This window comes from Schistocerca gregaria, chromosome 4 (assembly GCF_023897955.1).
Source record: "Schistocerca gregaria isolate iqSchGreg1 chromosome 4, iqSchGreg1.2, whole genome shotgun sequence".
NCBI classification, from domain to species: domain Eukaryota; kingdom Metazoa; phylum Arthropoda; class Insecta; order Orthoptera; family Acrididae; genus Schistocerca; species Schistocerca gregaria.
The window spans coordinates 266,112,756-266,125,104 of NC_064923.1; the positions used below are offsets into that span (position 1 = coordinate 266,112,756).

Here is a 12,349-nt window from a genome sequence, read left to right on the forward strand (position 1 = left end):
GATTCTCTTCTGTTCCGGTTTCCCACAGTCTATGTTTCACTACCATACAATGCTGTGCTCCAAACGTACGGAAGTGTTACCGAGGTGAATCTAGCGTCTCCCGATGGCGGCTCGGGTTGTTCAAAAAATGGCTCTGAGCACTGTGGGACTTAACTTCTGAGGTCATCAGTCCCCTAGAACTTAGAACTACTTAAACCTAACTAACCTAAGGACATCACACACAACCATGCCCGAGGCAGGATTCGAACCTGCGACCGTAGCGGTCGCGCGTTTCCAGACTGTAGTGCCTAGAACCGCTCGACCACCCGGCCCGGCGGCTCGGGTTGTGCTTGGAGATGGACGGACGATAATGTAGCCAATTCCGGGAGTGACACGGAAGAAGATGTACTTATATGGATATGGTGTCTGTTCTTTCGGACATGTTCGAAAGAACAGACACCATATCCATATAAGTGTATAGTTCTGGCAACACCAGCCATGACCTTCTTCTAATGTGCACATGCACACATATTCCCCGAACTCTTACGGGACTTGGTAAGAATGACTTTCACGAGTAATGAGTGTGTTGAGTTGGGACACTACGAATGTAGTGTGCGGACATACAAGGTGAGAATGTGGATCTGGTGTGAGGCGTGCGCGAGATAGCCCCTCAGTCGTGCTCTGCTCTGTACCCCCGGTGGCTCAGATGGGTAGAGCGTCTGCTATGTAAGCAGGAGATCCCGGGTTCGAGTCCCGTTCGGTGCACACATTTTCACCTGTCCTCGTTGACATATATCAACGCCCGTTAGCAGCTGAAGGTATTAATTTAATTCTAATTTCGGAAGAAGATAGGTCGCGACGGAGCAAAGACTGAGGGTCCCAAGGAGCTGGTGTGCGAGATAATACTGGACGAGAAAATGGTCAGTTCGAGTGGATCTGCAGTGTGGACAACAATCTGATTGAGCGGTTGCTGTTTTCCCCGGTTGGACGCACAGTATTGCAAATGAAGACGAGGGAATGGCGTCGGCAGACCGTAAGCAGCACAACCCGATTGCTTTTACAGTTATTGGTGGCATCCTCGTGGCCTTCGGTTTGTGGCAGTGACCGGTGTTACGCAAGTACGTGTGCTACGTGGAACCTCTTGTAAATAACTGCCTGGATGGAAGTATGTGGGTGCTGAGTAACAGCTTGTTTTTGTTTATGGTAAGCGGACCGCGCAGCAGTGTGTTTTGAGCGAAAGTACACGCCACGTGCGTTATTAAGCAAATTAAATGAAAGTTAATTGTTTTTCTCTATGAGTTTGAGTCAGTTCTTTGTCTGGTGCTTTTAAGATTAGATTCTGTTTTGAATTCTTTTGATTGAACCAGTTATTCACTCATGTTCATTAAGATTTTGTTTTATATCTTCTTGTGTGAATGAATGGTCATGTATGTAACAGGGCAACTATTCATTTAGACATTACCGTGAGTAGATTGGTAGTTTGTTGGTAGTTCGTGATGTAGCTGTTGGGTGACGGTAGTAGCAGTAAAGCTAAGTGCACTACTAGGATATATTTCCGATCTTAGGTAAATTTATTATCTAGATTCTTAGGTTTTTCGGTTGTCATATATGATCAGGGCAGAGCGGCCGACGCTTGTTAAGTTCTTACCTGGTTGCCCCTTGTAGGGTCACATTGAATTTTTGTACATACATCACCCCTGGTTCCCAGAACTCCTGAATATAGACGTTGACTGTGTATTTGTATCACAGACACAGTCCCTTTGACCGTTCACAGCTGTCACTAAACCCGCCCAAAGATGTAAACAACCAAGCATGAACATCGCCTATTAGCCGGAGGGGGTCCGACAGCCGATCAGTTCCAGTCATTCCACCAGGAAGGAGGTACACGGCTCGTATTTCTATAGTTCAATCAACACCACGGTTCGACCGCGTCCGCATTGTTACTTTGTGCCAGGAAGGGCTCTCAACAAGGGAAGTATCCAGGCGTCACGGAGTGAACCAAAGCGATGTTGTTCGGACATGGAGGAGGTACAGAGAGACAGTAACTGTCGATGACATGCCTCACTCAGGCCGCCCAAGGGCTACTACTGCAATGGATGACCGCTTTGACAGCAACGCCACCATGTTGAATAATGCTTTTCGTGCAGCCACAGGACGTCGAGTTGCGACTCAAACTGGGCGCAATAGGCTGCATGATGCGCGTCACTCCCGACGTCCATGGCTAGGTCCATCTTTGCAACCACGACACCACGCAGTGCGGTACAAATGGGCCCAACAACATGCAGAATGGACCGCCAGGATTGGCATCATTTTCTTTTCACCAATGAGTGTTGCATATGTCTTCAACCAGACAATCGTCGGAGACGTGTTCGGAGACAACCCGGTCAGGTTGAATGTCTTAGACACACTGTCCAGCGAGTGCACCAAGGTGGACGTTCCCTGATGTTTGGGGTGGCATTATGTGGGACCGACTTACGCCGTTGGTGGTAACGGAAGGCGCCGTACCGGCTGTACGACACGTGAATGCCATCCTCCGGCCAATAGTGCAATCATCTCGGCAGCATATTGGCGAGGCAGTCGTCTCGATGGACGACAATTCGCGCCCTCATCGTGCATATCTTGTGTTTGGCTCCCTTCAGTATAACGACATCGCTCGACGACAGTGGCCAGCATGTTCTCCAGACATGAACCCTATCGAACATGCCTTGGATAGATTGAAAAGGGCTGTTTATGGACGACGTAACCCACCAACCACTCTGAGGTATCGCCATTGAGGAAGGGGACAATCTGGACCAACAATGCCTTGATGAAATTGTGGATAGTATGCCACGACGAATACAGGCATGCATCAATCAAGAGGTATTAGAGGTACCGGTGTGTACAGCAATCTGGACCACCACCTCTGAAGGCCTCGTTGTATGGTGGTACAAGATACAATGTGTGGTTTTCATTAGCAATAAAAAGGACGAAAATGATGTTTATGTTGATCTCTATACCAATTTTCGGTACAGGTTCCGGAACTCTCGGAACCGAGGTGATGCAAAACGTTTTTTGATGTATGCATATTTAGTTTTTTTCTGTTGGGGTGAAAGGATATCTTATGTTTGACTGCTCCAGCCCTACTTGAATTCTTTTGGGCAACATGGAATTATATTGTTTTAATGTAACTGGTTTCTGTAATGTTTATTGATACTTTGATACTAAATAAATTATTGTTAAATTAAGCCTAGGTCTGCAGAACCCCCGTCCGGAGTTGCGCGGAACTTACATCCCTGAGCACAAGTAATTATGGTAAATGGCAGGAGTGGCTAATGAAATATTCTTTTTTTTCTTGAAGATACAAGGATTTTCAATTTCCTGTCTGATGTCTGCTGGTAACATGTTATAGGTTCTGCAAACAGAGTACAAAAAGCAATTCTCAACGCTACATAAGAAGATGAATGTAAAGGGAAATTTTTTTTTACTTCTAGTATTATGGTTGCGAGCTGTGCAAGTAATCCAAAATTCGCTCTTTATTTTTATTAAAAATACCGTTAAATGATGTAAGCACTGATATGTAAGTAAAAGACTGCTTAGTTTCCTGAAGATGTGAAAACTGATAAGGGTGAAAAAATATTATAACAGAATAGTTTATTTTCCTGTATGCGATTTTTTCGTCAAACTCTTTTCAAACAATAAGAAACTACGTACGTTGGAAGCGAATACATAATAGAAAAACATTCATCACGAAATGAGTTGAGGACATCTTCATCTTTAAAAAAAGTTAAATAAATTTCTATTTTCATATAGAAAGATCTTCACATTTTTCATGTTGTAGTGACCCAATGCTAGGGTACTCACTTTTTCTTGAAGGTAAGGTGACTGCAAAACATCGATGTTTGTATCAAATTTACTGTGCCCAGTCGTCTTAAAAATCCTGGAACAAATTATTCCTGAGGACGTGACGAAGCTGTGAACAGGCCCAGTTGCAAGCCTAAAATATGCGAAAAACTGTCATTTTTCCAAGAGTGTGTGCACTTTTTGAGCGAGACAGTAATTACCTAGTAAACGCAGCGCTCTGCCATACATGGTGGAGACGTTCTCACGGTTGCTATGCTAGTCTTCCAGCAGCACTGAATTCTAATTGTCACGTTACGAGAGCGTAAAGGCAGTTTATTCCTCAACTAACGTTCCCGACAATTTTACCTGACAATAAGTGATGTTTCCTATGGCATCCCAGATCTGCGTGTTTTGACGGATCTCTGTATTGTGTGTGGTAATTATTTACTAAGCGAATTTTCTTCTTTAATGACTGAACACTGAAGTTTCCAGTTTCTTCAGGCACTATGGATGAAAACTATATTATGCTTGCAAAGTCTCTTGCTGTTTGTGGATGGTCTTATTATAAACAAAACTCATATTCAAAGTTGTGACTGTATCATATCAACCCCTTGCGCGGTAAATTTATACTTGAAGAGTTGAAGTGCAAAGTTCCATAGCTTCTGTTATAGAGGAAGCTTTAGCAAAATCCCAATTGGGAAAAACCTATGAAATGTTTCATGAAGGACTAAAGGCATTTCGTAGCCACTAGCTCAACTGTCACTGAACTCGTACTAGGTGTTCAATGTACTGTCGTTCCACAGTACATCTGTCGGAAAGCTGCCCTCGGTCGACACACTCTCCACTAAACAAACGCTGCTCACATTTTGTGGGAGTGGTCTGCATACTCCATTTTCTGTCCTACTTTGCATAGGTGGAGCAACAGTTTATGATCACTCGCGGTGATGGTAACGTAGAGACCAGTGGAACGAAACAGACAGATGAGAGACAGCGGAGATTACTAGGTCAGCTTTAATCAACGTTAGTTCAGAGCATAGTCAAGTGGTCTAAAGCATATGGCACCATCCAGGAAGACAAATCCATTTCAAAGGCTGAGCACTGCGGTTATCACCTGGAGGCCGAGTATCTCTGACGTGTTCTCTCTATCGACACTCGGACCAGGCGGAGAATCCGAACCTCTCTCGGACATTAAACTCAGTCGATATTGTTCTTATTGCGAACTGATTTGTCAAACTGTGGAGTTTGGAAGGTAGGAGACGAGTTACTGGCGGAGTTCGAATCGCAATCTGGTAAACAATTTTAATCTGCCAGGAAGTTTCATATCAGCACACAGTCCGCTGCAGAATGAAAATTTCATTGTGAAATTTCGAAGTTTACTAAATTCTGTGTTGGCCATATTGCGGGAAGGACTGTTCTCTCGCGTCACTAAGTCTTGTTTACAGATGTTACGGGACTGACGTTCTAATATTCTGTTGCAAAACATCATGATGATTCACCCTCGTTTAATAAATGGTTCGGTAATGTGGTAGTGACCTTAGCACATTAGCGTCCAATTTCCTTAGCTACTCCGACGGTGCACAGCCAGACTTCTGTTATCATTATGCGCTCACTGAACAAAAAAGAACACAAGAGTTGGTTTCACACTGCAGGTTGTAAACAACACGAGAAAAATTACTCAACACGTGTTTTACAAATTAATAAAGACCTTTCCTACGGAGACTACCCAAAATTTATAAAGCTAAATTATGTTGAGTACTGCCCTTTTTCACACCATGTCTTTATTTTGGTTCGAAGGATATAACAATATGTTTACGTAATGTGTATACATAAACATAACATACTGTTATAAATGTCCCAGTTCTTAGACGCTGATTATAACAATATGTTTACTTTTGTGCTGTAACATATAGCTATAGTCAGCGGTGGAAATACACTCCTGGAAATTGAAATAAGAACACCGTGAATTCATTGTCCCAGGGAGGGGAAACTTTATTGACACATTCCTGGGGTCAGATGCGTCACATGATCACACTGACAGAACCACAGGCACATAGACACAGGCAACAGAGCATGCACAACGTCGGCACTAGTACAGTGTATATCCACCTTTCGCAGCAATGCAGGCTGCTATTCTCCCATGGAGGCGATCGTAGAGATGCTGGATGTAGTCCTGTGGAACGGCTTGCCATGCCATTTCCACCTGGCGCCTCAGTTGGACCAGCATTCGTGCTGGACGTGCAGACCGCGTGAGACGACGCTTCATCCAGTCCCAAACATGCTCAATGGGGGACAGATCCGTAGATCTTGCTGGACAGGGTAGTTGACTTACACCTTCTAGAGTACGTTGGGTGGCACGGGATAAATGCGGACGTGCATTGTCCTGTTGGAACAGCAAGTTCCCTTGCCGGTCTAGGAATGGTAGAACGATGGGTTCGATGACGGTTTGGATGTACCGTGCACTATTCAGTGTCCCCTCGACGATCACCAGAGGTGTACGGCCAGTGTGAGAGATCGCTCCCCACACCATGATGCCGGGTGTTGGCCCTGTGTGCCTCGGTCGTATGCAGTCCTGATTGTGGCGCTCACCTGCACGGCGCCAAACACGCATACGACCATCATTGGCACCAAGGCAGAAGCGACTCTCATCGCTGAAGACGACACGTCTCCATTCGTCCCTCCATTCACGCCTGTCGCGACACCACTGGAGGCGGGCTGCACGATGTTGGGGCGTGAGCGGAAGACGGCCTAACGGTGTGCAGGACCGTAGCCCAGCTTCATGGAGACGGTTGCGAATGGTCCTCGCCGATACCCCAGGAGCAACAGTGTCCCTAATTTGCTGGGAAGTGGCGGTGCGGTCCCCTACGGCACTGTGTAGGATCCTACGGTCTTGGCGTGCATCCGTGCGTCGCTGCGGTCCGGTCCCAGGTCGACGGGCACGTGCACCTTCCGCCGACCACTGGCGACAACATCGATGTACTGTGGAGACCTCACGCCCCACGTGTTGAGCAATTCGGCGGTACGTCCACCCGGCCTCCCGCATGCCCACTATACGCCCTCGCTCAAAGTCCGTCAACTGCACATACGGTTCACGTCCACGCTGTCGCGGCATGCTACCAGTGTTAAAGACTGCGATGGAGCTCCGTATGCCACGGCAAACTGGCTGACACTGACGGCGGCGGTGCACAAATGCTGCGCAGCTAGCGCCATTCGACGGCCAACACCGCGGTTCCTGGTGTGTCCGCTGTGCCGTGCGTGTGATCATTGCTTGTACAGCCCTCTCGCAGTGTTTGGAGCAAGTATGGTGGGTCTGACACACCGGTGTCAATGTGTTCTTTTTTCCATTTCCAGGAGTGTATATTTGCGAACGCCGACCGTGTGCGGCTGTTTCTTGTTGGATCGTCTGATCAGTTGGAAGCTCCATTGCAGAGGATAGTAAATACCTACTCAAAATAGGGACCGTAGTTTATCAAGCATTTACCAGTAGAATATGGCGCGGAGAAAATATTTCGCCGCATGCAACTTCCGTCCGATTTCGACGAAAGAATTCGTGACTGTAAACTCTCTATTTGGCAGAAACATAAAAAAATTAAATAACTTCATGAAGGAGTGACACATAGATTCTATACTAAATAAATAGTCCATACACCAGTTCCATTTAACTCAGAATTTATGGCAATTAATAGATGAACTTACACTGTAATGAAGGATTTAACATGGATGCCGTTTTGAGTGGCACTTCTCGTAATGAAAATAATTCCTTTGACGTTTTTGCATACACGTCGCACAATAAATCTACTGCTATGCAGTATTGCACTTTTAGTATTGCACTTTTAGTATTGCACTTTTACTTTACACTAAAATAATATTATTTTTAACAATAATAATACAGCGGCAAGATATGCGCGTCCGACACAAGTTACAAGAGACAAGAGAAGAAAAAAATGAGCAACTGAGTAACTGTTAATCGAGAATATCTCTTACAGCAAAAGAATGTGTAAAAGTGTTCTTCTTCTGTCCGTTTTTCGCGCCGCGGTTTTCAAAGTCAGTAACTCACTGCACCTCTGACGGCGCTTCGACAATAAACAAGTTATGTCACAGGTCGTTCACCTTTGACATTCTCGCAACATTATTAGCTAACTGCAGCTGTTGCCGAGCGACTGCTCGATTAGTGAATGATTTAAAATGATAAGGCAGTCACATAATGTCACAAGGAGTATCACTGGTAACGTATCTAAGTTTGACGTAGTTCTGGTCTGTATTATTCAGATAATGTGCACCTACATCAATGGCACACTTTCATAAGAAATCCGTTTTTGCCTGACACTAGTACACACACACACACACACACACACACACATACACATACACACACACGATTCCCATAACTTTCCTCTGTAATGGCACGAAAGCATGGCGGCCTGCAATATTCCCCTCGGGCTCGGCGATGCTTCCAACAGCGAGGTGTCATCACATGAAAAGCTGAGATTTAAGGTGGGTTAATGATGTGACATTGGCACCATATTACACCACAACTCTGCTCGACTCAGCGTGCGCTTGTCACAGGCAAGGTCGTCACACCCCTCTTACCGACATCTGACCACCTCTTTCGAAGCCTCCTGCGACGGAGGTTAGAATGGCAACACGTAGCCGTGAAATCATGCAGTTTCTTATGACACCCCGGCGAAAGGATTTCAGACACACCACCACTTAGAATCAACACGAAAAGGCCTCAGAGGGAGGCATAAAGGGCTCAACGAAACCGCCCCTTTCCTACCGGTGTTGATTGCAAATATTTCGCGGTCAAAATCGACAATTTACAGTAAAATGAGGAGCAACAGGGCGACGTTCTTGGGATATTTTGCCACTGCTCACATCCTCTGGCCGATTCCAACCTCTTCTAAGGACATCGTGCTGCTGCAATAGCACTGAACATGATCAAATCCTTTTAGAGTGTAGCATGACAGCAATATTTGCTGTGGCATACAAAGTGAAACCACTAGGTTCAAAACCATTGGGAGAAATCTGAGCGAGACCCGAAGCAGAAAAGCATTTCTATCCCTTTAGTGCCTCCTTTTACGTGCGCTCCTGTGGCGTGATCAGAGGGGCAGTGCGACATTGACATAGCACATTGTAATAGCAGAGGGTCCCTCTTAGACCACCCATTTCAGCAACAATCTCAGTGCTATCTGCTCAACTTCGTTGTGCATTTTAAAAATGTATGTGCAGAGAGACAACACGTGATGGATTTCTAGGCGCCTATAGGCAGGCAACTGTATGACATCCTTCAATTGGTTCAAAAATGGTTCAAATAGCTCTGAGCACTATGGGACTTAACTTCTGAGGTCATCAGTCCCCTAGAACTTAGAACTACTTAAACCTAACTAACATAAGGAGATCACACACATCCACGCCCGAGGCAGGATTCGAACCTGCGACCGTAGGGGTCGCGCGGTTCCAGACTGTAGCGGTTAGAACCGCTCGGCCACTCGAGCCGGCTATCCTTCAATTCCATGTGCTCGCTCGCAGGATCTAGCGTAGCCTGCCTAGGATTCCATCACCAGTCGTCTCTGTACAGATACATTTTTAAATTGCTGAAAAAAGATGGGTGGGTGGCACCAACGGTGCTACCAAACTTTGTAGTCTTAGAGCTGATCCTTTGGCGTATTAAATCAAGGATGTGTCAGTGTACAGCCCTCCCCCGCTGTGATAATACCACAGGAGGTTGCGAAAAAGGAAAGATGAAAAAGCATAAAAACGCTTTTCTGCTTTTGATCGAGTTCAAATTACGTCGAATGGTTCTGAACTGTCGCTAGCGGTTCCAATCTGTATGCCACAACAAAATATGCTGTTGCGCTACAATACAAAAGGGTGACGCCACATTCAATGGGACTGGGCAACGCGATGCCCTTAGGTTGATATCGGCCAGGGGGGTGTCAGCAGTGGCAAAATCTATCAATAACGTCGTCCTGTCGCTCATCGCACTACGAACTATCGCTTCCTACCGCGAAATGTTTGCGAACCAACACCACAAGGAAGGTGATGGTTTCATTGATGCTCTCTATTTCACCGCCTGAGACCTTTTCATGTCGATTATGAGAGACGACGTGTCTGAGATGTTTTTCTCGGCTACGCATAAGAAAAGCCGCGCGATTTCAAAGAGGCGTCGGAGAGCAAGGGGTTTCTGTCGACCTTCCCACAATGTGACAAGTTCACGATCGCGTTGGGCAGATTTGGTGAAATTCTTTACAACTCACATGAACATTTGAGCTCTGGCATTTTTTTTTTTTTTTAGTACGTATCGACACCTTGATTTTTGAAGCGTGGAAGAGCCGGAGGGCGATGCCGCAGGGCACCAAGCGTTTGCACCACTACCTTTGAGCCAAGTTTCAAATGAGAGACAATTACTGTGTTACCATTATAATAAAAAATGGAAAGTCACTGACTTTTTGGCGAGCAGACTTATAGTAAACTTACGCATTGCATGTGCTCAAATTATCACATTTTTAAGGCTGTTTATTATTGCACAAGGATAGGTGTTAGTGAGTGGGTAATTCAGCCTGATATAGCTTTTACGGTTGCTAGCAGAGTATTGGTATGTGTTTCATTATTTTAAAAAACATTTACATCAAACTATCACGTATATGTGTCGGTGTCATTTAAAATTTCTTTGTATTGATCTGTTGCATCAAAATTGGTTCAAATGGCTCTGAGCGCTATGGGACTTAACATCTGAGGTCATCAGTCCCCTAGAACTTAGAACTACTTAAACCTAGCTAAGCTAAGGACATCACACACATCCATGCCCGAGGTAGGATTCGAACCTGCGACCGTAGCGGTTGCGCGGTTCCAGACTGATGCGCCTAGAACCGCTCGGCCACACCAGCCGGCTTCTGTTGCATCGGCAGGCTAATTTTATTCTCTGTTTCAGGTTCTAATTGGTGTTTAGCTTTCCTTGTTAACGAATTTTGGCACTAGAGTTTCCATAGTTGCGCCTGACGAGGCCACACAGCCGGTTGCAACTCGAAAGTTGGCTGCTGCGGACATGGCGTGGGAGACAAGTCCTTCCAGCCCTGGAGTGGTCCCTCATGACACAATCATAGTGAGAACCGAATGTGTCTTAGAAACGGCAGGATTGCAGGTATGGGGTCTTCTTGCCCTGTCCCACTAGCATCCCTAGCTGGTGCCTGCTGCGAGTGCCATCCCTCAGTCCCCGCACTTCGCGTGCAGGTAACAATAAATTCATGACATGAGACGCACGTGAATTAATTTTTAAGCCACATGCGGTATCTATGACCGGAGGACACGTTATCGACTTACTTGAGTGTTCGATGTGGGGTGCTTGGATTTCATAGTTTTTAGTTGAAGCTCTTATTTGCTGGGTTTTATTTAATAGCTAATGCCCTACGTAAAATTTCTGGCTTATTCAACCATCATATTAGGCTCCAGGAAGCTATTCCCAGGGCAGTGGAGATGCAAGAAGCATAGAGATGACGCAATGTGGGATGAGGTACCGGTGACGGATGTTAGATTCGGTACCATTCCCGTGAGAAAGACCGCCTGCATGATGCTGCTGCTCTGTGATTGGCTGCGGTGTTCGGAGGTAGGGCGCCAAAACGTTAAACTTTACTTGCTATTGTTAATTAAACCTGTCATCCAAAATACTTCATTTTTTAAAATAAACATCTTTCAACAGCCAGCTATCAATCAGTCATTTCAAAATTATTAAAATCAAAATATTACTAAAACAAAATACTGACGATATTACTGCCGATGCACTTCGGTGGCGTTCTGGTCACGCCTTGCTGGCTCGGCGGGCGAAGTGTCTCGGGCAGTCAGGCTCTCCAGTTCTGACCGTCCCAGTAGACAGACATGTTGTCTGTTATAGCAGTACTTGTTTCGTGCAATTTTATTTACTACAGTTCTGATGGCTCCAGTAGACAGACATGTTGTCTGTGGCAGGATGTATTTCATGTTATTTTAGCCAGATATAATGACTGTGGAAAGATATGTTCAATACGTTGTCATCAAGAATAGTTTCCTGCGTGCTGTTTTCTGCGCTGGGGGCATGATCATCATGAAGACAGCAGGTTAGTGAAGTGTACAAGAACTTATGTATTCCACACAGGGCAGCGGAAACAACTAGGCACCTCACGTGTACTGCATGCACAGTGCAAATGTACTCAGTGACACGTCATCTCCAGTAATGCAGAGGAGGTAAAGAAGGATGAAAGTATTATCACTTCTAGTTTTTATTCCTTTTTCTTGCCATACCTACGAATATATGCTGCTCAAGGCAACAACACAGTGAAGAATTATAAAAAACAGGTCATTTTTGGTCCGATTTGTTATAATTAAACGTCACATAACGATACACTGATCAGCCATAACATTATGATCGATATCTAACAGCAGGTATATCCACCTCTGGTTCAAATGGCTCTGAGCACTATGGGAGTTAACATCTTAGGTCATCAGTCCCCTAGAACTTAGAACTACTTAAACCTAACTAACCTAAGGACATCACACAACACCCAGCCATCACGAGGCAGAG

At 45.4% G+C, this 12,349-nt stretch overlaps 1 protein-coding gene across 1 annotated transcript in view; it reads left to right on the forward strand.

The window, feature by feature from the left end:
* The first annotated feature begins 996 nt into the window (after positions 1 to 996).
* Positions 997 to 12,349, forward strand: part of LOC126267684 (uncharacterized) — a 95,586-nt gene continuing 84,233 nt past the window's right edge. Inside the window, exon 1 of the mRNA XM_049972986.1 lies at positions 997 to 1,069. Coding sequence (XP_049828943.1) covers positions 997 to 1,069 — 73 coding nt within the window. The remainder of the gene's footprint in view (positions 1,070 to 12,349) is intronic.